Source organism: Vulpes vulpes, chromosome 9 (assembly GCF_048418805.1).
Source record: "Vulpes vulpes isolate BD-2025 chromosome 9, VulVul3, whole genome shotgun sequence".
In the NCBI taxonomy this organism is placed as follows: domain Eukaryota; kingdom Metazoa; phylum Chordata; class Mammalia; order Carnivora; family Canidae; genus Vulpes; species Vulpes vulpes.
This window is the reverse complement of record NC_132788.1, coordinates 85462796-85490573: the sequence shown is the minus strand read 5'-3', so window position 1 is coordinate 85490573 and position 27778 is coordinate 85462796. Positions and strand designations below refer to the sequence as shown.

The 27778-nt window shown below is 45.3% G+C and overlaps 2 protein-coding genes across 2 annotated transcripts in view; one reads left to right on the top strand and one right to left on the bottom strand.

The window, feature by feature from the left end:
* Window positions 1–97: 97 nt before the first annotated feature.
* On the bottom strand, window positions 98–21815 carry DNASE1L3 (deoxyribonuclease 1L3). Its single transcript, XM_025989830.2, has 8 exons — window positions 21338–21815; window positions 14424–14512; window positions 11141–11230; window positions 10405–10517; window positions 7302–7414; window positions 4402–4559; window positions 842–938; window positions 98–538 (listed from the first exon to the last, which is right to left on the bottom strand). The coding sequence occupies exons 1-8, from the start codon at window positions 21476–21478 to the stop codon at window positions 425–427; spliced, it is 915 nt and encodes a 304-aa protein (XP_025845615.1). The 5' UTR covers window positions 21479–21815; the 3' UTR covers window positions 98–424.
* The window catches only part of ABHD6 (abhydrolase domain containing 6, acylglycerol lipase), a 72481-nt gene continuing 56885 nt past the window's right edge, over window positions 12183–27778 (top strand). Inside the window, exon 1 of the mRNA XM_072720624.1 lies at window positions 12183–12450. The gene's annotated coding sequence lies outside the window, so the exon portion shown is untranslated. The remainder of the gene's footprint in view (window positions 12451–27778) is intronic.

The following is a 27778-nucleotide window of genomic DNA, read 5'->3' as shown; positions in this document are numbered from 1 at the left end:
CTGTAAAAGCCCCCAGTTTCCTATTAGGGAATTCAGGGGAGGTATCAGCCCAAGAAGGATAGTAGGAGACTCTCCTTCCAATTTGACTCATGACAGATTTCTTTTTAAGATTTTATTTATTTATTTATTTGAGAGAAAGAGAGTGAACAGAGAGGGAGAAGCAGACTCTCCACTGAACAGGGAGCCCAACGACTGACGGCGTGGGGTTTGATCCCAGGACGCTGGGATCATGACCTGAGCTGAAGGCAGACAATTAACAGACTGAGCCACCCAGGTGCTCTGACTCAAGACAGATTACATTCAAGTTGAAAATGAAAGTAGTTGGACCAGTCTTGTTTCCTGAGTGCAGGCAGCAGCTCATACCACCTGTTAGAACTGTTTTATTTAGAGGCAAGAAATGGTTATTATAATGGTACCCTTGTATCTAGGAGCGACGGACCTTTTTCTTCTTTGGAGAGATAGATTTTTTGCTATTGGTGAAGGCTCTTGAAGATTGTAGTTTAAATTCAACTGGAAAGTGGTCGCTGACATTCAAGGCCTATGAAGAGAAAAGGGACATAAATTTGGGAATTAGGAGACTGTCATTTTAGTGATGAACAAATTCAAGGCTTGAGGTGGGAAGATAAAACACCTAAAGTCATTGAACAGAACACACATTAGTGAGCATCATCCTTGGACCAGCCCAATCAGAAATTTAGACAGGTCTTCAAGCCCCAGAATCGTAGACTTTGAGACTCAAAGTCCAATGGCCCAATGTTGTGTCTCTAGCGGTGGCCTCAAAGGATGACACCAACCCATCTTCTCAGGACAGTGGCAAAGAAAGACAAAGTGGCAGCTGTACCTCCTCTTCAGTCAACAGAAAAGCTTTCTGGAAGTCAAAGGTGCTGTTTGATCTGGGAACAACAGACCTGATGATCTCTGGTCCTCTAAGCACAATCCTAGAGAAAGGGATGGAAGACAGTCACATTAATCCACCTTGTTGATTTTGAGACAAACCAAGTTTCCTGTTTGACATCTGGAATTGGTTGAGCAGCCTGGACTTTTCGTGTGATATTCAAAGTCCAGGCCTGGTTTTCTGACCCTTTGGACAGTGCCTAAACTGGGAAATCAGATCATCTCCTGCTTGGGGCCCTGTGGGCAGTAGCCCTGAAGGTGGAAGAGAAGATATTATATGAAACATGGACACCAGGCGGCCCCAGTGGCATAGTGGCTTAGTGCCGCCTGCCACCTGAGGTGTGATCCTGGAGACCCAGGATCGAGTCCCATGTCGAGCTCCCTGCATGGAGCCTGCTTCTCCCTCTGCCTGTGTCTCTGCCTCTCTTTCTCTCTGTGTCTCTCATGAATAAATAAATAAATAAAATCTTTAAAAAAAAAAAAAAAAGAAAGAAACATGGACACCACACCATGGAACAGTGATGTACAGACTGAGAATATTATTCCCTTGACAATTATTTTTCACTTTTCCTGATTCAATTATGGAGAAAGGTACTGGCTTATCTTTTTTTTTTTAAGATTTTATTTATTCATTTGAGAGAGAGAAAGCTAGCACTAGTGAGAGATGGGGGGCAGAGGGAGAGGGAGAAGCAGACCCCCTTTGAGCTGGGAGCCCAATGTGGGCCTTGATCCCAGGACCCGGAGTCATGGCCTGAGTTGAAGGCAGATGCTCAACGAAATGAGCCACCCAGGCGCCCCTGGCTGATCTTTAATAACCCCCTAAGCTCCCATTTTGACCAAGATGGAGCAGGCTCCAATCACCAAGCACTCTGCAAGCCAGATAATTAAAGCAGAATTTAACATTGCTTGGTTTTCACTGGGCTTACTTTTTTAGTTATTTTTGATTTATGACAAATGCTATTTTCTTACCTTAGTATGAGATCTCCTTTAAAAATTAATTTATTTCATTAGAAATGAATGGATTTAAAGACAAATACAGGGGAAAACCATAGTATAGTTGCTTTGTAGCGATAGCAAAAGCTGGGAACATGGTAGTTAAATGAGTTTTGGAAAAATGGACTCTAATGTATCTCAAGTGGAGTGATGCAGTCAGGGTCTACGTGGCCCCACCCGACCAACGGAAGAAGGACAAGGTGAGTCAAACTTCCAGTACATGACTATGCATTGAGCTTTCCCTGATTCTGAGTAGCTGATTTGGTTTCCTGCGTTTGCTACTACTGCGGTTAAATTTGAACTCAGTCCACAAGTAAACTCTTCACATTTGGTTGGAGTTTTTTTAAAGCCATCCTTCAGACCCAGAGAGTCAAGAGCAACATAATTAAGGCTCACCCCGTTTCTGACTTCCAGGTACATATGTGGGCAGGTCAGCTGCTCACTGAAGGCTTTCCCGAGGTTGCTCTGTGCACAGGCCAGCTCTTGGCATCTTTCATGTCCAACAGAGCATAGCTTGTAGGAGGTGTTCAATAAATATTTGACATAGAACAAAGACTGGAATTGAGACCATTTCATCTTACTCCCCTTACTAGAAAGTTATATCTCTTTAATTTAAAAAAAAATTTAATTTTTAAGTAGGCTCCATGCCCAACATGGGGCTCAAACTCACACCCAGAGATCAAGAGTCACATGTTCTACTGATTGAAACATCCAGGTGCCCCAGATTGATATCCCCTTTAAAAAAAAACATAAAAATAAATAAAAATAAAAAAAGATGGGATCCCTGGGTGGCGCAGCGGTTTGGTGCCTGCCTTTGGCCCAGGGCGCGATCCTGGAGACCCGGGATCGAATCCCACATCGGGTTCCCGGTGCATGGAGCCTGCTTCTCCCTCTGCCTGTGTCTCTGCCTCTCTCTCTCTCTCTCTTTGACTATCATAAATAAGTAAAAATTAAAAAAAAATAAAAATAAATAAAAAAAGACATCAAAGAAATATGCTGGTGTGGAAAACAGAAAATTTAGAGCAACAAAATGAGAAATTAATCTTTAAAAAAAAGTCGCATGTAATCCTGCCATCCTTTGGCATATATTGTATAAAACCGAAGTTCTTTCAGTAAACACCTTTTTAACCTGTTCCCCCACCCCACCTAAGCTTTTGTGAGCATCTTTTCCTGTGATTCACTGTTCTGCTTCCTTATTCTTGGTCACCTCCCCTTTGTTGGCCAGGGGAAAAGAATGGGGCCGCAGAAGGGACTAGATCTGCTCAAGGCCACACCACACAACTGGCACGTGTGAGCAGGCAAGTAGGCGAGCAGGCTAGTGGGCGAGTGGCCATCTCCAACGCGCTTTGCTGGCAAGCCCTCAAAGTGAGAGGGAGGCAGCAGGCACGGGGCGCTCGTCTCCTGTAACTTCCTGCCTCAATTCCACTTTCCCCAATGCTAGGGCTGCTTCTACTCTTGAGAACTGGAGCAATGACTTCTGCAAAGGGCACACCAAGCCTGAAAGCTCCAAGAGGAATAAAAGAGGTTGTGGGATGGAAATGAAATTCTGACCTCAAAACTAGGGAAGTGAGAACAATCGTCTCTGGCAGAAGCCACCTCGTGCTTCCTTGGAGGCAGGCTGAGTCTGGAAACCACGGCCACCACAGGTTCTACTATGGATGGGAAGATCAGGAACATTCACAGGCTTCAAGTGCCTCCCCTACCTCCCAGTTTAAGGAGCAAAAATGAAAGCTGATTGAAAATTCCCAGGGAGACTTCACAAATACAATACTGGGTTTTTTTTAGGTTTTGTTTTGTAACATAAGCTCTACAGCCCCAACATGGGGCTGGAACTCATCCCGTAAGATCCAGAGCTGCACGTTCCACTGACTAAGCTAGCCAGGTGCCCCAAGAATGCTATTATTTAAAGGTATGTATTTGCATTTGGGAATGTGTAGCAAAAGCTTTAAAAGTGTAAACACCCTTCTAATAACTGGTCTCAGATGGGAGGTCCATTTCGGCAGTGCTTATACTAGCCAACTCTTGGCAATAACCTAACCTTAATGACAGGGGATTTGAATGACTAAATTCTGGTATGTCTTTGTGATGAAATAATTAACAGCCAGTGAATGTGTGGAACACTTAACCGTATGCCAGGCATTGTGTGAGAAGACCTATACTATTCATTTACTCCTCATCATGGCCTCATGAATGAGGCATTACTACAGTCTTTGTTTTACAGGCAAGGAAGCAAAGACACACAGAGCTTAAGTCCTGAGGTGGTAGAGGCAGGATTTGAACCCAGGCTCATCTGACACGAAAGCCTGAACTAGCCACTGCTAAGCTACAATGCTCAGGGATTCCCGGTATGGCCATGCAGCATGCACCCTGCACAAGTACCCCATGCATGGGCCTGAAGTCTGATTGACTCAGCTCTGTAGGATGTGTTCTTCCTCCGCCCTGAGGGGGGGGCGCCTTCCCTGATGCGTATCAAGCACTGCATGAGCCAGCCTGAGTGAGGCAGATGCCTTCTACCTGTCATAGGCACAGTTGGTGCTGCTCTTGACCGTGGTGTCCTCTTGGTCCCCTATCAGCCAGACAAACTCAGGGTCAGTCCTCAAGCGAATGATCTTCCAGGCCTTCTTGGGGACGTAGCTACAGCCGGCGTTGAAGTCACCCATGAAAATGAAATTCTGAAAGACATTGTTTGGAACTGTCACCTTTTGGGTATTATTGCCAAATACTTTTGCTCAGAACTGGTGGCAATGGCTCCACCTCCCAAGCCCAGTAAACAATGGGTTCTGTTATGGGCTAAATTGTGTCCTTCTCCCCTGCCCCTGCCCCCACTCCCACAAATTGATATCCTGAAGTCCCAACACATGGTACCTTATGTGACTATGTTTGGAGAGAGGGCCTTTAAGAGGTAACTATGTAAACCGAGTTACCAGATGGATGGCCCCTAATCCAATATATATGCCTGGTGTCCTCAAAGAAAGAGATCAGGACACAGAGAGAAGACCAAGGACAGAGACGTCCAGGAAACCAACCCTGCTGACACCTTGACCTTGGACATCCAGGTTTTAGAGCTGTGAGGAATAGGTTTCTGTTGTTTAAGTGACCCAATCTTTGGCAGCCCTGGCAAACCAATACAGGGTCTCTTTTCTTTTGGTTTTTAAAAGTTAAAAATGAAGTTACAGTTTTGATAAGTATCTGACAGGCGAGACTGTACAAGGGAAGGTGTTCTCACTGGAAAGTGGATGTTTGGTGTAGCCCTTCCCTCCTGTTCTTAGTCACCGCATCCCTGTCATTCAGCATGCTGAGTTAGGTGGGGGTAAAAGAATCCAGCTCATTTATTCCTTCATATCTTTCTGGCTCAAACTACTGTAGGGTATAAATACTTGAATGAATTGACGCCTTTTGTTTCCAAGCAGGAAAAATGAATTTGGGTGGTTTATTTGACAACCTTGGCATCATGCTTTCTCTTCTATTGTTTGGAAGTCAGGAGCTTATTCCTGTGGAAATTCTGTCTACTGAGGAAGTGGGAAGAGCCTGAAAGGGAGGGGATGATAGAGTGAGTTGTCCACCCCTGCCCCGAGGCCACCAACAGAACCTTCTATTTCAGAAGTGTTTTTCCCCACAGAGCTTTGGAACAAAATTTTAAGATTCCTCAATTCAGAGGAAGTGTCATATTTCCTTGTTGGTGCTATTGTTTGTGGCTGTGCTGACTTTAGAGTTTTCTTCAAAACATTTTATTTTGACCTCAGAGATCATGGTTTTTCCTGACATTGATGGGTGTGGTTGAGGACAGAATGTCATTCTTAACCCAAGTGACCACCAGTTCCTATTGTTATAGGCACAATTTACTGAACATGCACTGTATGTCAGACCAAGCATGAAATGTTTCATAAAGTTGGGGCGCCTCGGTGGCTCAGTCAGTTAAGCGTCCAATACTTGATTTCAGCTCAGGTCATGATTTCAGGGTCCTGGGATTAAGCCCCACGTCTGGTTCTGCATTCATTGTGGAGTCTCTTTTCCCTCTCCCTCTGCTCCTCCCCCTACTCATGCTCTCTCTCTCTCTCAAATAAATAAATGAATCCTAAAAAAAAGTTTCATCAAGTTTAAAATACATCTCATGATAAACACTAGGAGGTAGAAGGGACCTTTAATCTCTGTGGAAACAGGATAGAGGAATACAGTGACCGGCTCTAGACCACTCAACTCATGGACTCAAGTCGTTAAGTCAAGAATTAAATCCTGGTCTGCCATTGCGCCAGCCTAGTGCCTGAGATGCTCAATAAATTCTTGTTGAATGACTGAAAGAATTCAAAATTTTAGGAATGAATGAGCCTTTCTCTTTCCCTGCTTTTTACAAATAAGCAATGAATTACGCACCTGTGCTGTCCATGTCCTAGCTCCGTGTCCCCACTTTACTTGATTCATGTTGCACTTTGAATGGTGGAACAGAAGGAGGGGGGTGGTCACAGGAGTTATAGCCCAAAAGGAGGGAAGAATGAGGAAAAGCCCTCTGGAACACTTCCATATTTGCCAAGAGCTTTCACAGACCCTCACAGCCAGCCACATGAGGTGGCATCCCCGTTTTCCAGATGAGGGAATAATTGAGGCCAAGAATGTTGGTGGATGCATTCCCCTATATTCTTTGGGATATCACTTCCCTCCTTCACCTCAGTCTGTGAGGTTGGGCTGAAGCACACACAGATTCAACCAATCAGAGCTTCTCAAGCCCCCTGATGGACATGTGCCCCAATGAGGACCCATAATGTGACTCAACCCTGGGGCACTTCTTGCATTGTGGAACAGAACACTCGTCAGTGGTCTAGAAGCTGCTGGAGGCCCTGTTGCCATCTCAAAGGTGGAGCCCACTCAGAGGACACAAGGGCAAAGCAATGAAAAGAAAGAGACAAGCCGAGCCCTGATGACCTTGTCTGAGCCCCAGATCCCCCTCTGCCTGAACTACCCCTGAACATCCAGTTACATGAACCAATAAATTGCACCGCCCTTTTCATGCACCAATTTGAGAGTCTGTCATTTGCAGTGAAGGACTCCTGACCTCTAAGTGTCTCCCTGTTCTCCTTGCAAAGTGAGAATGATAAAAGTGGTTACTTCGTGGTCTTATGGGGAGGATTCAATCAACTTGCCCAAGTCTAGCCTCAGCATAGGGCCTGGCACCAGCTGCTTACTCAGTGACCTGGGGCAGCCATTCTTAGTGGAGCTGTGCATGAACGGCCGAGACCCCCCTGGAGAGTACCCAGCACATCTAGCAAGAAGGATATTTAAGGCTGAAGTAAGGGCTCAAAGGAGACTCTAACATGGTGGTGGTCTGCACAGGTGGCCCACCTGGGGAGTGATACATCCCTTCCCAGAACCTGACTCTGCCTTTGCTAGAGGAGAATTCAAGGGACACAGAGGGTCATCACCTCCGCCTTCCAACGGCGCTTCACATCCAAGTAGACATCAACCAGCTCATCGATCTCTTTCACAGAGGCTTCAGGGGTGGTGTGCAGGGGGACAATCACGAAGTCCTTGACAGCTGAGGAACAGGAAAGAGGTGGAGGTCACATACTTCCCCAGACACGGGCAGGTGCCTCGAACACTGCTGAGGGGAAACAGGCTGCCCACTGCCCACTGCCCCCTCCCCCCCACCCCGGGAGGCCCAGATTATGTGGTCTGGTCTCCTCTTTTTTTTTTTTTAAGATTTTATTTATTCATGAGAGACACAGAAAGAGAGGCAGAGACATAGGCAGAGGGAGAAGCAGGCTCTATGCAGGGAGCCCGACATGGGACTCGATCCCAGGACCCCAGGTTACACCTGGGGTGAAGGCAGACGCTCAACCACTGAGCCACCCAGGCATCCCTAGTCCCTTCATTCCTAGAGGGTCCAGCTGGTGGCTGAGATGTGCCTGTTCCTGGGACCACTGGGCCGCTGTCATCAGCGGATGAAAGCTTCCTTTCGCCCACTCACTTGCATGGCTAAGAGAAAGCTGGAAGACAGCACTCCTTGATGACACTGTGGGTGTTTTTCTTTTCTCTTTCTTTAAAAAATTATATTTTCTACTTTTTAAAAAATAAGCCTGCATGGCTTTTGTACTAAAGAAAAAAATTTTTTTTCTAATGAAAAAAATTGAGGCTTGTCAGTTTATGCTTCTTTTATAATTTGGAAAAAAACTACCCTACCCCTCCCATTATTTTTTTGAAAAGCAGCCTTTTGTGAAACATCTGAAAACCTCCCCGGTACAGGAAGGACTGAGAGAGCCTATCTCAGAGAATGTAGGTGAGCCTGGGAACAATGCCTTGCCCACCTGCCAGTGGCAGCTGACATTTCTGATTGCCTCTTTCCTGGGCTTTCCTCCTCCTCCTGTGCCTGGGCCTCCACTCTTGCTCCGGAGCTGAGGGCTGTTGGGGGTCACTGCTCAAGTGACATAGTGGGGAGTCAGGACTCAGGTCAGGAAGCCTGTCTCCAGAACCCTGCCCTTACCACCCAGCCTTATCTCCCACTCTCCTCCTCATGCTTCCACTCCACTCCCCATCCTCTCTTTGGTCCCCCTAAATACCTCAACCCCTTTCCCACTTCTGAGCTTGCGTGTGCACACTGGGACCTCCCCCTGGAATGGCCCTTCCTTCCCCCAGCTCTCTGTGACTGGCTTCTTCAGGTCACAGTCCAATGTCACCCTGAAGAGGCCATCTGTAGTCTGCACCATCTAAGGTGAGCCCCTCACCCCATTATAGAATGAACCCTGCTTTTACTTCCTTCATGCTCTGAAATTCTTAGTTTGGCCCACTGGAACCTGAGCTCTGTCTTGCTCACCCTCTTGGTTCTAGGACCTAGCACAGCACCCGGCACATGAGAGGTACTCAAAAATGTTTGTTGATTGAATATATGAATGAATGAATGAATGAGTGAATGAATGAATGAATGAATGAATGAATGAGTAAATGAATAAAGGAAAGAAATGATAGATGAATGGCTAACTCTCTTCAATCTCAAATAGAGGGGACTTAAGGATGTTTCCTTGTACAAGAGAGGAAGTTCCAAACAGGGCATGGCTGTGGTGCCATCCTTGGGGAGGAGGGGTAGAGAAAGGCAAAAAGGTGGAAACTCAAGACAAACAGGTTTGTTTAATAATATTTAGCTACGTGTAGCTGAAGATTCTCTTAGAGAAAAGGGGCAGGGGGCAAGGTGCTCTCCCAACACTGCCTGGTCAGCCAAATGTGAATCATATGCATGACCAAGGCGATTATGACACATACTCTCCCAAGTGCATTTCTGTCCTCAGCAGTCCTCATCTCTTTTTCTACTGGAAATTTCCTCCACCGTTCTTCCATGTTTGTCTTCCTAAAGTAATAATCAACCCAGGGCAGAAATAGTTACTTCCCAGTTTAGGGTGTTTATATGTGTGTAGTATACATGGGGGTGTGCATACGTACAACTCTGCACGTATTTATTTGGTCATTATCTGTCTTGCCCACTACAATGTAACTTCACTAGGACAGGGAACTTGTCTGTCTTGTTCCGGGCCTGGAACAGAGCCTGGCACGTGGTAAGTACTGAAAAAAATATTTGATTCTGTATAGCTCCAATCTGCAAACCAAATGAACTCTTGACTTTCCATTTAGATCCACACAGTGGTTAAGACTGTGGGCGTCCAGGGATGCCTGGGTGGCTCAGCAGTTGAGTGTCTGCCTTTGGCTCAGGGCGTAGTCCCGCAGTCCCGGGATCGAATCCTGCATCGGGTTCCCTGCATGGAGCCTGCTTCTCCCTCCGCCTATGTCTGCCTCTCTTTCTGTGTCTCTCACAAAAAAATAAAATCTTAAAAAAAAACACACACACACACACCATGGGCGCCCAAGATAGTGGCTTGTGTTACCACCCTGCTCATTCATTTCAAGAGCTGCTGGGTGACCTTGAGCAAGTGATTCCACCTGCTGTTTGAACCTCAGCTTCCACAAATGTAAAGTGCAGATAATCCCAGGTCTTACCCTGCAGAGTGTTGCAAGGATTACAGGAACCTGGCACTAATCAGGGGTCAATAATTATAGTAGTTTGTACATGTGTAGGTGTTGTCAGAGTTCAGGGTGCAATTGATTGGATTTCCTCTCTACACCCAGTCTGTAGAGGGGATTGGAGAGGGAGGGAGGGAGGGAGGGAGGGAGAGGGAGCCTCTAGGTTAGGGGTTCATCTCTGGTAACCATCACTGGGATTTTTATTTTAAATGAAGTTGTATTTGATTGGGACTGAAGAATTGTGGTAAATAATTTCCATCAGCCTAAATCCTCCAAAGAGAGTGGAGTTATCCCAGTTTCAGAAAGTGGGTGGGTTCCAGGTTGAGGAGATCTTGAGTCATGACATTCTGACAGGCCAGGCTACAGCCTTCAAATACTAGGTGTTCTTAATGGCCATCTCAAGTCTAAGGCTTCCCTAACAATGCTGCACAAACCCCAGAACCACGGCTCACACTCGGGGCTACTGTCGGTTCATGGATCACAGGGAGATTATGCACAAGAGGATACTGTGGGTCTCACCGGTGAAGGGTGACTGGAACCAGACCACAAAGGGCTCCCTGGAAAACACATCTGCATCTCCAGCCTGATAGTCATGGTAGAGGTAGTATTTCTTCACAGACACCAGCTTTTCCCTAGAAGTAAAAAAAAGAAAGCCCTTCCAGCTGAGTCAGTTGCCTTCCTAATTTATTCAGAGAGCAGAGACACAGGTTCCCATGGCTTTAGTAGCGCCCCCCCCCCCCCCCCCCCCCAGGCAGGCTCTCGCCCTGCAAGGGATCTTTCACTCCAGAACAAATTCCATCAACTCTTCTCAATGACCAGGGCCCTTTGAAAGCTGGAGATCTGAGCAGTACCAGTTATCTGGGGCATCCACAGCTACTGTTCAGACTTAGAGCAAATTACTAGTAGGGAGAAGACAAGGCTATGTAGTTTCAGAGTCAGCCATGCTGGGCAGCTTAGGTTTCCATCCCTGGCTAGCACTTAACTCTGAAGGATAAAGAACTCCTGACCTTCCTGACCAGGCAGCCACTGAGTCAACAAATTAGGTGTCAGGAGGCTGCATGTGCTTTTTAATTTGAGGAGGTAATGCTTTGCTTCAGCCTCAATTTGACAGCAATTATTTTGATCAATATTGAGAACTGGTTAGAGACCATTAGATATCAAAATTTGGTTTTGAAGAAAAGATATGCATTTTGATTCAGTTCATGGTCATCATTTGTAAGTGAATCATGTCTCAGGAAGCAGAGACTATACTCACTTGTAGAGAAAGGCATACTGTTCTTTATATGTGTTTCTTCCAAGCCGAGAGCTAATCACATAGTTGTATTTAATGCCTCTTCTCGAATTTCTAGAAAACATAAAGATTTTACATTACATTTTAAAAAAGAAACTACCTCCTACTGCATGCTCCCCCTTTTCAATCTATGTCCATATCGCCAATTACATCATGGAGAAAGGCTACCATTCGCTGTAACCTTGGAGTCTAATAAGAAGGGCCACCATTGACTGGGAATGTGACATCTATCTTCCAGGATCTTTACAGCCATTATCTCTTGCCCTTAGAATGTGGATACTATTATTACCCATTTTTTATAGATTGCAGGTGTACAGCTGGGGTTTGAGCTCAGATCCTACCCACTCCAAATCCACATGCTTGGGCCTATACCTGTGGCACATTATTGAGACCATAGATGATTCAGGCCAGAATCAGTCCCAAATCCCATTCTGGCTCATGGCTGGGCTGACCTCATACTTCCTGATGGAGTAAACCTTATCAGGTCATCCTGTCCTTGCACTACTCCTGAACATTTATCATATACATCATTCCTGGTGCCATTTTCATTGGACATTCACTCTGCTCTGAAAATCCCCAAACATTTTCTCACAAGTCCTAGAACTATGATTTCAAATCAGCTATTGTTTATGTCCTGGGATAGAGATATAGCTGTGTACCAGGGAAATTGACTCTGTGTATTTGCCAAACCTGCTGATAACTCCACTCTGGACAGAGCCTGATGTGGTTTTACTCCATTTGTCCACAAAAAGATTTAGTACACCTCTAAGCTGCAGCATATTCTCAGGTTCAGTTGGAAAATAGCAAAGGGGGTGTTTAGGAGCCTCCTTAGGCCCTACTAAAATTCCTGGGAATTTAGATACACATTCTAAGGCAGATCCGGCCATTGGGGCCCAAGAAGTATGGACAGTGGATTCTACTGGGCATCCAGCTTGGGAAAGCTGGCCTTGTTCTGAATCAAGCCTGCCAAATTTGGGGTTGGCAAACTGCTTGCAATGACTCAGCTGTAAGGTGACTAAGGCCCCTCCAGGCTTACTGGGGATAAAGGGACAAAGAGGCCTGCCTCTGCCTGGTGTCCATGGGACACTCTAGGGAGGTTGAGGAGAACTGAGTGGTGGGGGTAGGAAGACCCTATCCAGGCTGCCTATGGGGAGGGGCCAGGAGACCCCTGTTCTCTCATACTTCTGAAAATTGATCAGAGACCCTCTGTGGAAGACTGAGGAGGTTCAGAATAGAGCACCGGTTTTGGAGTCAAGCATGACCCAGGTCCAAAGGTAAGCTCCACCATTTACTGGCTGGGTGACCTTGGGCAGGTCCCTCATCTCTGTGCATCAGTTCCCTCGGTTACAAGGGAAGGAGTAATAGTGCCGACCCCACAAAGGAGTTGTGGAAGTAAATCAAAGAGCACATAGGAATTGATTAACAGAATGCCTGGCATGTAGTTAGGGTGTTGATGGTAGCTGTTACATGTGGCCCTCTGGACCACCATCTGCCATCATAATTTTCTTCCTTTTACTAATAATAGACACTACCACCACTTATGATCACTGCTACGTGCCAGGCACAGTCCAACCACTTAAATGCAGGATTTAATTACTGCCACACCCCAGGAAGGTGGGTTCATTATTAGCCTCATTTTATAGATGGGAAAAAAGGTCAAAGAGTTTGAGTAACTTGCCCAAGGTCGTAGTAGAGGCAAGATCCAAACACAAGTGGTCTGAGACCAGTGTAGACACCTAACCCTTGTGTTAAATTCCCTTTTCTATTGTCAAAGATCCGATCTGGGACAGAAAAGAGCCTCTGAGGTTAAAAGGAGAAGTTCAGCTCCAACTCCGTATTTTCAGATGAGAAATTGAGGCCCAGGGTGGGTGGGGCCAGCCCAAGAGGCCTCTGTGTGAATGAGAGTGTCCAAAGCTGTTCCTCCCAGGGCCTAATGAAGCTGGATTGACCATTCATTTATTTTAAAAAACACAATGTGAGTTATCTTAATTATGGAAGTACAATAATGGCCAGATGTACTGATTGTTCAATCTGGATGGTGGATTACATGGTTGTTTATTATCATTTTCTCTGTGCTTTTAAGTATATCTAAAATATTTCATAAGAAAAAAGAAAGGAGGTATAACATTCTCATTGTAGAAAATCTGGAAAATACAAAATATATAGAAAAGACATCACATTTAAATGCCTTGTGATTTTTAAGGCTAAGATAGCCATTGTCAAATGGTCTGGTTCACTGCTTTTGAATTTTTTATATGTTTTTTTTGTTTTGTTTTTCTTTTGACATAATTGAATATACTCTGTAGTGTAATCTTATCATGCCTGCACAAAAGAAATATTATACTAGAAGATTATTTTAGGGATGCCACAGACATTCTCATTTAATAGATGGGAGGTTCTCAAATGTGCCTTTTTAACTCACTTTGGGGTGATTTTCAGGTGGGTGGGTCTGCTGACTATTCTTTGAGAAAGAATATAAATCATAAATATAATCCAATGTAATATGAAATTATTTGAGGACATTATCTTTTAGGGTTTTTTGAAGTTATAAAATCAATTCAGACTTTTGTAAAATATTTAAATCATATAGGATTATATAAAATAAAAAGTAAACGTTTTCCATTTCTTTACGGACCTTGTCCACAATGGTCCTGCAATCACACCCAACCGCTGGCCCAGAAATAACCGCTGTTAACAGTTTGGGGCACATCCTTCCCATTCTTTTCTCTATGCCCATGTAAATTCAAACACACTCTCATTCATGCATAGTGTAATGTGATTACCAAAATGGGCTACTCTACATACACCCCCTATTCTTTTCAATATATTGCAGCCGTCTTTCCATGTTTAGCTCTAACCTAGTCTGTAGTGAACATGATTTTTTAACGGCTACGTAATATTCTAGCCAGCGGGCATATCATAACTTCATATTTGTACTCAGTCTTAGCTTATAACAGTAGTTCTCAGCTCAGCCTCTTGTCTCTTTCGTTTCTCTGTCCTGGCTCCTCATCTGTTTCCTCTATTTTGCTTTATCATATGAAAACTAGACAATGGAAAGTTCTCAGGACTGCAGCCAGTGGAGCTGGGAGCCTAGGCAGTGTTGACCATGTGACCTGGTGGTCAGGGCCAGTGCTAGCTTTCACGCTAGTTTCAGTTTCTGGGCTTTTCAGGTGCCCTTGCCCAGGGTGGGTGGGACCAGGGTGGGGGGACCTTGAGCCTGCAGAGGGCCCCAGGGCCCTGTCTTTACCCATTTAGTTTCTCCAACAGCGTGGGACAGATCATGTTGTTGCTGTCCTTGACTTCCATCAGGAGTATGATATCACAGCGTTTGATGACCTGCAGAGACAATTCCCAGATGTTTTAGGCAAATTATAGATCTATAAATAATAAAACCTTTTATTAGGCACTTACATTTTAAGTATAGAATTGGTGCTTTGTTAAAGGAGTTAATTTCATTGGTGAAACAAGTGAGGAACTTCCTGAGGTAGTTCCATTTTACCTTAATTTTTTTTTAAGATTTATCTATCTATTTATTTATTTATGATAGACATAGAGAGATAGAGAGAGGCAGAGACACAGGAGGAGGGAGAAGCAGGCTCCATGCCGGGAGCCCAACGGGAGCCCAATCCTGGGACTCCAGGATCACACTCCGGGGCCAAAGGCAGGTGCCAAACCGCTGAGCCACCCAGGGATCCCTATCTTATTTTTTTAATTAAAGATGAAGTTAACTTCTCAGCGTCCTGAGATCGAGTCTCGAGTCAGGCTCCCTGTTCAGCAGGGATCCTGCTTCCGCCTCTCCCCTTCTTTTTTTGCCTCTCCCCCTCTCCCTCTGCCTTTTCCCTGCTCATGCTCTCTCTCTCTTGCTCTCTCTCTCTCTCTCAAATAAATAAATAAAATCCTTAAAAAAAAAAAAAAAGAATTATCTACTACTTCTCTGCATCCAGTATCCCCATCTATAAATTGGAATGATGATAGTTATTCCCTCATAGGGTTGCTGGAGGATTAAATGAATACTGAGAGCAGTACCACCCAGATAGAAGGCACACAATAGATTATTATTGCTATTGTTATTACTTGTACAGATCAAAGAGGAAGACGCATTGCAACAACAACAAAAAAATTGGAAATAACCTAACTATCCCCAAACAGGAAAGCATTAAATGAAAGATGTTGCAAACATAGCATAGGGCATTATATGGCATTGAAAGTCATGGCTTAGTGGCGCCTGGGTGGCTCAGCCCTTAAGCAACTGACTCTTAATTTTGTCTCAGGTGATGATCTCAGGGTCGTGAGATTGAGCCCCTTGTCGGGCTCTGCGCTGGGTGTGGAACCTGCTTAAGATTTTCTCTTTTTCCTTCTGCCCTTCCCTCCCTTAAAAAAAGTCATGTTTTGGGGATCCCTGGGTGGCGCAGAGGTTTGGCGCCTGCCTTTGGCCCAGGGCGCGATCCTGGAGACCCGGGATCGAATCCCACATCGGGTTCCCGGTGCATGGAGCCTGCTTCTCCCTCTGCCTATGTCTCTGCCTCTCTCTCTCTCTCTCTGTGACTATCATAAATAAATAAAAATTAAAAAAAAATAAAAAAAAGTCATGTTTTAAAAAAATATTAACAAAATAAAAGAATATTAACAACATGTGAAATGCCTCTAATATAAAAGCAGGATACAAAATGGATGGTATAGGGTAGTCTCTAGGCTGAAAAACAGATGCAAATTTATGTATTTTTGCATAGAAAAATGCCCATAATGCCCTAAATGCCAACAGCTCTTATCTTCAATAGAATAACACTTCTTTACTTGTTTCTATATTTTCAAAATAGTCCCTACTGACTATTTTTAACTTGATACAATTAATTCAGAAATTATAAATGTATAATTTAAAGAGTTATGCCTTTCTAATTTAAAAAATTAATGTGTTATTGAAAAAAAGAAAACTGCTTGATGATGAAGGAATGATGGGGGAGGACACGATGACCAATATTTATTAAGATATGACAGATGCGATTCTAACTATTTAACATTTAAATAAGTTGTCTCACATTAAGTACCTCATACAATGCTTGGCACACAGGGAGGGCTTTGTAAGTGTTAGCTCTTATCATTGACTCATTAAATGTTTCTAGTAACCCTTATATGCAGGTCTTCTTATTATCCCCATTGTATAGTTGGGGACTCAGCCTCAGTGTGGCTAAGTAATCTGAACATCATGTGAATATGAGTAATGGGATCATCCACTACAGAACCTCTCTTGACCACTATACTCAATAGCCAAAGAAATCACCATGGTTCCTGTGATTTCCTCCTCCCTTTTGAATATAATTCATAGGTGCAGGACAAAACTGGACCAGGGTTCAGGCTCCCTTTCCTGAGCAGAAAGGTCGAGCTTTTTAATTCCCTGCTTACAGCACTTTTGCGCGCATAACAAACACCCTGGAGCCCCACATCTCCAGCAGTAACTCCAGCAGATTTCCACTTCCCTTGGGCAGTTTCCTCTGAACCTCTGAGAATATTTCCTATAGACTGGAATCTACGCTGCAGTAGAGGAATGGCTCAAGATCTCATCATCAAGGGCACCTGGGTGGCTCGGTGGTTGAGTGTCTGCCTTTGGCTCAGGTCATGATCCTGGGGTCCAGGGATCAAATCCCACATTGGGCTCCCTGTAGGCAGCTTGCTTCTCCCTCTACCTATGTCTCTGCCTCTCTCTCTGTGTCTTTCATGAATAAATAAATAAAATCTTTAAAGAAAAAAAAATCTCATCATCAGAATTCTCCTGGGGATGAAATCTATAAGTGGCTGGCCCTCATCTAGCCATCCATCCTCCCACCCATCTATCTATTCATTTGCTTATCCATCCAACAAAATGTTATCAGGGGCCTGCTGTGTGCCAGACAACATGCTAGGACTTGCTTTACTCACAATTGTACAGCATTTGGTATGAGTAAATGAGAGAGGGCAAGGAGTGAAGGAGGGAGAGAGGGAGAGGCGGCCATACTAGAACCAGTTGAGCCAAATTTATAAAGCACAAATACCTCCCTGTATTTAAATCTTCTTTATGGCCATTGTAAGAAAAATGGGACTAAATTTCCTAGCTAGTCCTTTTCTAATTATTTTTCTAATTATAAAAATAGGATTTTCTAATTATAAATTAGAAATTTTTTCTAGGGCAGCCCGGATGGCTCAATGGTTTAGCGCCACCTTCAGCCCAGGGCATGATCCTGGAGACCCCGGATGGAGTCCCACGTCGGGTCCGTGCATGGGGCCTGCTTCTCCCTCTGCCTGTGTCTCTGCCTCTCTCTCTCTCTGTCTCTCATTAATAAATAGATAAAATCTTTTTTTTTAATGTAGAATTTATTTTAAAAAAGAAAATTTTTCTAATTATAAAAATAGTATTGCTTATTGTGGAAAATTTGGAAAATGCAGAAAAGACTAAAAAATCACCTGCTGACCTGTAAACCCACCACTCAGACACCCCTCACGTGATATCTAAACTTATCCATATCGACAAAAATACATCAAAATAACTGGCCTGTCAGTTAAAAATATAGACATTGAATCAAATCGCCTCAGATTCAGATCTTGACTCTATCGCTCACCAGCTGTGTGACCCTAAGCAAGTCACTTAAGCTCCCCAAACCCGCCAGATTCCTTATCTGGAAACTGGGACAATATCCTCCTCATGAGGTTGCCATGTGGGATTAAAGGATATAATGAAATAAAACATTCAGTCCATTCCCTGGTGTGGAAGAGAATTCCACAAAGAGTGGCAATGTTTATCTCAAAATTGGGGTCTTGTCGGTTTTTTTTTTTTCCAGCCTCATGTGATGTCGTGAGCATTTTCCTCACAGTGATTTAACACTCACTTTTCAAATCTATCACTGGTACATGTTTTCCCTGCCCCTGTTTCAGGCCGGGAAAGATATATCTCCCCTGACGCTATCGCCTCCTCAGAACAGAACGGAACAGAATGAGGCTCCAAAGACAAAGGGGGCCCCCCAGAAGGCTCCTTCCAGACCTGAAACTCAGGAATTTCCTGACAGAGGGGAAGGAGTAGGAGCTGAGCATGGCCAATGGTGAGGGGTTCTCAGCAAGCGGTGTTGTTTTGTGAGTGGGCCTGGAGAGAGTGGCAGGGACAGTCTAGAGAAGTCTTATGAAGACTTGGGCCACTAGAAGTCTCTGAAGCCCTCTTTTGTGGCTCTAACCTGGGATCAGCACAGCATAGCAGGGGAAAGAGCCCACATAGGGTCAGTTAGGTCTGGGTCCTAGCCCTTGCTCTTACACTTACTGGCCCCATGACCCGGGGCTACTTACTTCTCTCTGAACTCTATTTGCCTGTCAGCAAAAGGCAACCAGAGAGTTGTGAAGCTGAACCTGGATTCTGCATATTAAGGGCCCAGCATACAGTAAGCACTCCTGAAATTATAATTACCATGAGCTGTGGGAGACGATGCCTCCCACGTCCACCATCTTATCCCCAATGCCTCAGAGCATCTGGCACATGGCCTACCTTCCGTGAGTATTTGTTGGATGAAAAAAACATTGCTCTTTAAGGATACAGAGTGAAGAAGCAGATAGAAGCAGCCTTGCCCAGGCAGGGTTTAGCATCTGGAGAACTGCCCATTGTGCCAGCCAGCAAACCCAAGATGGAAAAGGCAGGCCTCCCTCACTCTCCAAACTCCCTGATGAAGGTCCTAATGACAACAGCATGATGAAACTGGGCTCGCCTCCTAAGTGATAAATCCAGTATAGAAGGGTAGAAAGGGCATCTCCACTAATAGAGTTGGGTCATATGGCTGGATTCGATCCTGGCTCTTCCACTTACCAGCTAAGGAATCCTGGGTAAATCACTTCACCATTCTGAGTCTGTCTCCTTAGTTAAAAAGTGGGGACAATGCCACCTATGCCATAATATTAAATAAGACTATAAAAGTCCAGAGTGCCTGGGTGAATCAGTCAGTTAAACATCTATATTCAGCTCAGGTCATGATCCCGGGGTGGTCCTGGGCTCACTGCTCAGGCTCACTACTCACCAGGAGGTCTGCTTCTCCCTCTGCCCCTCCCCTCTGCTCATGCTCTCTCTCAATATCTCTCTCTTCCTCTCAAAGAAATAAAATCTTAAAAAAAAAAAAAAGAGGGATCCCTGGGTGGCGCAGCGGTTTGGCGCCTGCCTTTGGCCCAGGGCGCGATCCTGGAGACCCGGGATCGAATCCCACGTCAGGCTCCCGGTGCATGGAGCCTGCTTCTCTCCCTCTGCCTATGTCTCTGCCTCTCTCTCTCTCTGTGACTATAATAAATAAATAAAAATTAAAAACAAAAAACAAAAAACAAAAAAAAAAAAAAAACAAAAAAAAAAAAAAAAGAAAAGAAACAAAGATAGCCTCTTAAGACTATGATGACTTTTCCTGGGTAGAATAAGTGAGGAAGGTGATGGGAACTTGGGAGCTCGTAGATACCCAGGCTCAAAGGGCCCTTGTGTGAGGAAGCAGGGAAAATAGTTTCCTTGCATGTCAGAGCTCCCTGTTGAGCCAGAGAGTCTCGGCTCCCACAGGTTGGGCATGGCTATTCTGGCTAAACAACCACCTCTGGAAGGTCTTGGATTCCATCCAAAGGGCAGGGCCAACCAAGGAGAGGACCACCTAAGAAAGAACTGAGCATGTGTCCTTGCTCTAATCCATTTTGTGTATTAATAACAACAGTGGCAGCTCTGTGATCACCTGCCCGGTCCCAGCCCTTCCACACCTTGAGTTCTCTCAGTCAACTGGTGCTACAGGTTGTATAAGGCCCACTTTCTGAAAAGCCCAGAGGCTCAGGAGGAGAAGGGAATTCCCGAGCTTGCTCACACAGCTGCTGGGCAGGATCTGAATTCAGGGCTCCTGCTGTTCCCACCATACCACGGTGCCTCCAGGTTTTTCTAAGGTGATAACACCCAGAGAGAGTCCTGAGAAAGGTATCAGCTCCAGCATCAGCAAAGAAAAATTAATTTGTCAGGTAAAGAAAGTCAACTGACTCCAGAGAAATGTGAGCAGAGGCTCTAGACCTTGGTCATATTACCCAAAGGAAGTCTTATCTAAGTACAGAGAAAGATTAGAATTTGTAGTTGGGGGCTCCTGGATGGCTCAGTGGCTGAACATCTGCCTTTGGCTCAGGTCATGATTCCGGGGTCCTGGGATCGAGTCCCACATCGGGCTCCCCGCAGGGAGCCTGCTTCTCCCTCTGCCTACGTCTCTGCCTCTCTGTGTCTCTCATGAATAAATAAATAAAATCTTTTAAAAAATTGTAGTTGGGAAAAGGTTGATGCTGTGGAAGGTGGAGAAGGATGAAGAGAGGGAGAGGGAGGGAGAGAAGGAAGAGAGAAAGAAAGAATGAATAAAAGAAAGAAGAAAAAAGAAAGAAAAGAGGGAGGGAGGAAGAAAAGAGGAGAGGAGAGGAGAGGAGAGGAGAGGAGAAGAGAAGAGAAGAGAAGAGAAGAGAAGAGAAGAGAAGAGAAGAGAAGAGAAAGAAGAGAAGAGAAAGAAGAGAAGAGAAAGAAGAGAAGAGAAGAGAAGAGAAGAGAAGAGAAGAGAAGAGAAAGAAGAGAAGAGAAAGAAGAGAAGAGAAGAGAAAAAAGAAAGAGCAAAAATTCTGTCCTGCGTTGATGGATCAAAAGACCAGGCTGGGCTGGCATCCCAGCTCCCACTCCACCCACCCACCCACCACCTATATGAGGTCACTACACCTTTAGTTGTTCATCTCTTCATGGGGATAACAGCCTCTTTCATAAGGGTGATGACATGAAATCGTGTGTCTGTAGCACCTGACAGGGGCATTCAGTAAACGGTAACAATCACAATTAGCGTAATAGCCAGCCCTTACCTGGAGCTCGCCTGAGCCAGATGCTGTTTCAGGAGCTTTACATTTACCAACTCCCACATGCCCCCCAAAGAATCCTACAGCGGGGTACTCTCAGGCCTCCTGAACACCCATCACGTTCAAATGATGCCATGAAGCCCAGAGAGGGGATGTGGTTATCGGAATTATTGCTGTCATTATTGTGACAACATGCCGAGGTAGCTGCTACCTTCCCCCTAGAGACTAACTTTGGTGAAATTTCTCCAAAGTCTCTTAAAGTCGGAAAGCCCAGAGAGCACATGAGGGGTGTCCAGCGCTCTTGACAGGAAGGGGTCTCACCTTCACGATGACATCCATGGCATTCTTGTTTTCCGTCTTGGCTCCCCCAAAGGACCTCACATTAAAGGAGCAGAGCCTCAGGGCCAGGGCACTGCTGATGGAAAGGAGGAGAAACAGCAGGAAGGCTGGGAGCCGAGGCATCCTGGCGCTCCCCTGGCTTCAGCGACAGGACAGCGGTGTCTAGCGTGTGGGCTCCAGGCCACCTCCTCAAGCCCAGCTGACTTATAAAGCCTTCAGATAACAGGAATTACTGGATTCCATGTTGCTACTTTCACTTCTCTGAGGAACTAAAGATCGTGGGTTTCATTCCCCAAGGAATTAAGAAAAGTGGCTAGTCTTTTGAGGAGCCCCTGTTTTCATTGCTCTGGTGAGGAAATCAGCCTGCGTAATTGAGGGACCATCCCTGGAAAGTCACTCACATCCCAACCGGGAGCCAGCTGTGACATCTGGTCACCAACCCTGTGGGGGCATGCCATGTGCCTTTTCCTGAGAATCGATAACTCGGAAGTGGTCCACCCCAGAGGCAGGCCGGGTGAGGGGGCCCTCTTGGCGGGGGGGGGGGGGGGGGGTATACGGTGAGGCAGGGCTCAGTGGGAAATCCTGCCAGGTTTTCTGTCTTGGCTGGGATTTGGCAGCCAGCTGTCCTTGGACACACCCAGGCTCTGACTCTCTAGTCACCCTGATGGGTGTAATTAAGGTCAACTATGGTTTGACTTACATAATGTTTTAGGCAGTTTTACCACATACAGTTTAACATACCAACTACTAGCCATGAGTTGCCAGGGAGAGCAATCTCTAGTCTGCTAGAATGGGTCTGTACAATGTCCTTGGACTCTAAGGACAGAGAACCAGTTAAAGCCCTGGAGAGATCCACGATTGAGCCAGATATTTTTTAATATGTGTGAGAGATATACACCCCCCAAAAGGAAGGTTTTTTAAAAACTATAGGATTTCAACCCATGTAAAATGAGTTTTAGAGATGTGGGCATGAAGATAGGAAGATCTGAAATGCAAAAGAAATGCAGGGCAGCCCGGGTGGCTCAGCGGTTTAGCGCTGCCTTCAGCCCAGGGTGTGATCCTGGAGACCCTGGATCGAGTCCCGGGTCAGGCTCCCTGCGTGGAGCCTGCTTCTCCCTCTGCCTGTGTCTCTGCCTCTCTCTCAATCTCTCTCTCTCTCTCTCTCTCTGTGTGTGTGTGTGTGTGTGTGTGTGTGTCTCGTGAATAAATAAATAAAATCTTAGAAAAGAAAAAGAAACAAAATGTAATCAAGTTATAAGCCCTGGTGAGATTTGCAGTCTTTGGTAAGGAAAACTCTGGGAAGAAGGGATCTCTGGGGCCACCCCCTCGTGAAGAGATGGGCGGGTGGCTGTAGCCACAGGGAGAAGCATGCACATATCACTAACATACAGCCAGGCTCATCCTGGCCAAAATCTCTGGCCAAGCACACTCAGGCATCCCAAGGAGATAACCCCAAATAGCACATGGGAGGAAATAATGGTTTCCTGAGCTCCTGGTGAAATGCAGCTCCCTGGTGTCTACAACAGTCCTCTTTGAATCTCTGAGGAAAAGGGTGATGATTGTTTTCCTTGGCAAAATTGAATGTGGGGAAACACCTTTTGTGCCTTTAAGAAGGAATTTGTACATATGCGCATTTTATGAACTTGTAACATACGAAAGATTCTGGCCTATTTAACTGACAATCTTGTAACTCCACATCAACTGTGCAGTGAGAGGGACCAATTTAGATTTGTGACTGTCAGTTGTAACCTTTTTAGATTCATACACAGTTCTGAAACATTTATAAGAATTTGTTTTATAAGTTTAATTTATTAACATTACTTAGTATTTAGGGGCACCTAGCTAGCTCAGTAGACCGTGGGACTCTTGATCTCAAGATGGTGGGTTCAAGCTCCACGTTGGGTACACAGATTACTTTTAAAAATTGTATAAAAAAAAGATAAAAGAATTACTTAGTATTTTAAAATGTTGCTTTTTGATTAGTTCAGACAACTAAAGTTTACTAAGAAATGGGGTCTATGAAATGTATAAAAGAAGTTTAGGGCAGCCTGGGTGGCTCAGTGGTTTAGCAGCCCAGGGCGTGATCCTGGAGTCCCGGGATCAGGTCCTGCATCAGGCCCCCTGCATGGAGCCTGCCTCTCCCTCTGCCTGTGTCTCTGCCTCTCTCTGTATCTCTCATGAATAAATAAATAAAATCTTAAAAAAACAAAAAGAAGTTTAAAGTGTTTACAAATGGGTCTATAACCCCTTAAAAGTAAATCTTTAAGTTTGCTGAATGTAGGGTTGGCTGGATTTAGCAAATAAAAATACAGAGCACTAGGTAAACTTGACTTTTTTTTTTTAAGATTTATTTATTTATTTGAGAGAGAAAGAAAGAGCAGAGGGAGGGGGAGGGAGAATCTCAAGCCAACTCTCTGCTGAGGACAGAGCCTGACTCAGGGCTTAATCCCAGGACCCTGAGACCATGACCTGAGCCAAAATCAAGAGGCAGATGCTTAATCAACTGAGCGGCCCAGGCGCCCCCAGGTAAATTTGACTTTTAGATAATTCAAATTTCATCGGACATCCTATCCTCTGTTTTATCTGACAATCCCGCCTGGATTTATAAAAAGGATTTTTATAAGCTGAACTTAAAAGCATGACATTTTCTACGGCAGTAATGATCCTATCCCAGTCCTGGAATAGGGTTTAGTTCCCAGTGTCAAAAATAAGCCAACCTGGGGATGCCTGGCTGGCTTAGTCTGTGATACATGCGACTCTTGATCTTGGGGTTTGAGTCCCACGTTGGGTATAGAGATTACTTAAAACTAAAATCTTAGGGATCCCTGGGTGGTGCAGCGGTTTGGCGCCTGCCTTTGGCCCAGGGCGCGATCCTGGAGACCCAGGATAGAATCCCACGTCGGGCTCCCAGAGCATGGAGCCTGCTTCTCCCTCTGCCTGTGTCTCTGCCTCTCTCGCTCTCTCTGTGTGACTATCATAAATAAATTTTTAAAAAAATTAAAAAAAAATTTAAAATCTTAAAAAAAAAAAAGGTTAACCTGTAGGATGAGTTGACTAATCTATTTTTTAATCTTTAACTTTCATCATCTGAATATTAACTTGAAAAATAAATCTCTGTATAGTAGCTTCTGCGTATAGACAGGGCACCGGGGTGGCTCAGTGGTTGAGCATCTGCCTTCAGTTCAGGTCGTAATCCTGGGATCCTGGGATTGAGTCCTACCTACATCAGGCTCCCCGCATGGAGCCTGCTTCTCCCTCCACTTGTGTCTCTGCCTCTCTCTGTGTGTGTCTCTCATGAATAAATAAATAAAATATTTTAAAAAAATGCTAAGCCTCACATTTAACTGAAGTCCACTAGGAGCAAGGGCTTTATTGAGCACTCTCTGTATTTCCCATCACTCAGTACTCCCCCAGGCCCTCCACTTTATGGATGAGCCAACTGAGGTTTGCTCGCAAGGACGAACAGCTAGCCCGTCTCAGCTGGGGCTGAACCCAGGCCCTCCGACTACAGACCAGCCTTCTCATCTGCCAAACCCAATGTAGCAAACAAATGCTGCAGGCCAGGCAGAGGGAGGAGGCCAAAGGCGACATTGACTTTTTACTGTTATACATTTGGGTATTGTTTGATTTTTTTCGTTTGTTCATTTTTCCAAAAATAGGTACTTGCTTAGTAATTAAAAAGAAAGATAGAAGTACTGAAAAGCTTTCCATTATTTAAAGCAGATTAAACAATGGCCTGCCAACATGTTTTCTGTCTTTGTACAGTTGAGCCAAGTGTGGCTTTCAACCGGCTCCAGGAGTCACTGATAACACGGAGAGGTCGGAGACACGAGACTGTGTACTGCAGGCTCAAGGAAAGGAGAAACCCCCACTCTTCCATCCTGTGCTGGGAATTGGGGGTTTGGAACTATTCCTTCCAGGACCCTGGAGTCCAGAGCCAGGAAGGAAAGGCAGACACTGGCCTGACCCACATTGATCACTTTGAAGTGTCCTTCCTTCTGCCACTTGGCAGCTATAGATGACCTGGGGCATGTACTTCCAGACACTACTCTGTAAAATTCTCAAGAAAAGGATAAATATATATTACTCCCTGGAGCTTTATAAAGCACATTAGCATGTTAGATGTTCTGAAAAGTTCTGCAATAAAGCAAGCTGCTTCAGTGTGTTGAAACAGGGTTTCCGGACTTTATTGTCCATAGAACTGTTTTCTTCGTAAAACTCCATTCAATGTCTGGAGGAATGTCCACCTTGGGAAATCCCATCCCAATCAGACAGGGATGGCCAGGTCCCCTCAAAACCTCACAAAGCCCCTACTGATAAGCTCCCTTCATGTCATGTGAATGGGCAGAAATGAGGAGTGGGAGTCCAGACACATGGTCCCAATCGTCACTGGGAGCCACAGCCATCCACCATGGCCCCTGGTGGGATGGGAGTCAAGGGGGGCCAAAGGACACCTCAGATCTGGAGAATTCAGGGGTAGTGAAAGTGCACTGGCTGAGTAGGAATAAGAAAGTAGCAAAAGTAGAAGAAGAAACAAAAGCTTTATGGGAAAATCCCCCTACTGGCTGGGGGGACAAGCCTCATGACCTGAACAGGTGTCTCCAGTGACTGATGTAATTTTTTGTCTAGTAACAAATGAGCCGTAGCAATAATCTTGTAATGTATGCAAATTGCTCCGGTTATCACGGTTCAGAGCCATTTTCCCTCACCCCAACCATCAGGGGAGGTGCCTGACTGAAGGTTGCTTAATCGAGACAAACCTCGCCTTTGTGTGGTGGTTTCCAGATGATGAAGCAGGCTCTGGGTTTTGGCCTCACATAGCATCTTCCACACTGGGCTGTGCCTGGACCTCATGCAGGTAGTGTTCTGAAGACGGGCCTCGGGGTGTCACTGCTCTGATCAGAACCCTTCAAAGGCCCTTCATTTGACATAACTGGTCGTTATGTCCTTCCCGTGGCCTCCACCGACTCATCTCTTCAAAATAACATTACTCCTTTCCCTTCTTCCTTCTGCACTGGCCTCCCCTGATACTGAGCAGTTTTCAATGCCACCTCAGGGCCTTTGCACAGCCGTTCCCTCCACTTGCAGTGCTCTTCCTTTCTTCCACCCCCAGGTCTCAGTTTCTTTTTGAAGATTTTTATTTATTTATTCATGAGAGATACAGAGAGAGGCAGAGACATAGGCAGAGGGAGAAGCAGGCTCTCTGTGGGGAGCCTGATGCAGGACTCAATCTCAGGACCCCGGGATCATTACCTGAGCCAAAAGTTCAACCACTGAGCCACCCAGGTCTTAGTTTTAATGTCACCTTCTCAGAGAAGCCTTGCTGGAACCCCTAGTCCATCAGCATCTTCCCTTTTATTCTCTTCCATGGGGCCTATGTCTTTTGCTTCATGGTATGTATCACAGTGTATGATTATGTATGAGCTGTGCATTGTTGGATGTCTGTCTCTGTTGGGACAGGGACACGTATGTGTGTCTGCACGGCCTGGGACAAGACCAGCACACAGTGGGTGTTTGATCAATTGTTGTTGAAAGCACGATAGGTGCTCTGACTCCAGAGCCTGTCTTCTCAACCATTGTGTGAGGACACAGAGCCAGGGGAACTCAGGTCCCTGGATAACCAAGCGAATCCAGGCCACTGAGACAAAAGAAATATAGCAACCACCTCCACATAGCATCTGCCTTTCAGGGAGCCCCGAGGGCTAAATTCTCATATAGCTCCCCGAACTCAGGAGTAAAGCAGGAAGCAGGCTTCTCCATATCAGCACTACTGACATTCTGGTCTAGATAATTCTGTGTTGTGGGGGCTGCCCCATGCATTGCATGATGGTTAGCAGCATTCTTGGCCTTCACCCACTGGATGCTAGTAGCACCCTCTTAGTCATGACAACCAAAAATATCTCTAGACATTGCCAAATGTCTCCACTGGGATGGAAATCACTACCAGACCCCCACATCCCCCATCCCCGTTGGTGTGAAGGTTAAAGCATACGCACTTCTAGTTACTGGCTGTTCTACCTTGGCCAAGTAGCTAAAGCTCTCTGTGTTCATTTCCTCATCCTCAAAAGTGGCAATAATAATAGCTCTTTCATGGTAAAGCTGTGACCATTTTGTGAGTTTGTAAATAAAGGGCAGACTTAGCACAGTGTCTGGCCCTCAGAACATCTCAGTTGGGTGATATACTGCCTTCAGAATGAACTGTGCAAAGAAGGGATTGCGATCCCCATTTTGCAGATGAGAAAATTGAGACTTGGGGATAATGATGTCAGGCCCCAGCCACTTTAATGACTGTAAAGTGACATTCAAGGCAGGAATTCAGGTTTTCAGGATTAATTCTCTTAGCCAGCCCTTTCTTTATGGTACGAGAAGGCCCATTAATTCTAGACCTCATCTGACCAATTGCAAACTCTGAGCTGGTGGTGT

Coding starts and splice junctions, on each gene's coding strand:
- DNASE1L3 (XM_025989830.2), bottom strand. CDS start 21,478: ATGCCTCGGCTCCCAGCCTTCCTGCTGTTTCTCCTCCTTTCCATCAGC. Junction 11,231..14,423: donor CTGTTGGAGAAACTAAATGG/GTAAAGACAGGG, acceptor TATGTTTTCTAG/AAATTCGAGAAGAGGCATTA. Junction 7,415..10,404: donor GTTCCAGTCACCCTTCACCG/GTGAGACCCACA, acceptor CCTGTTCCTCAG/CTGTCAAGGACTTCGTGATT.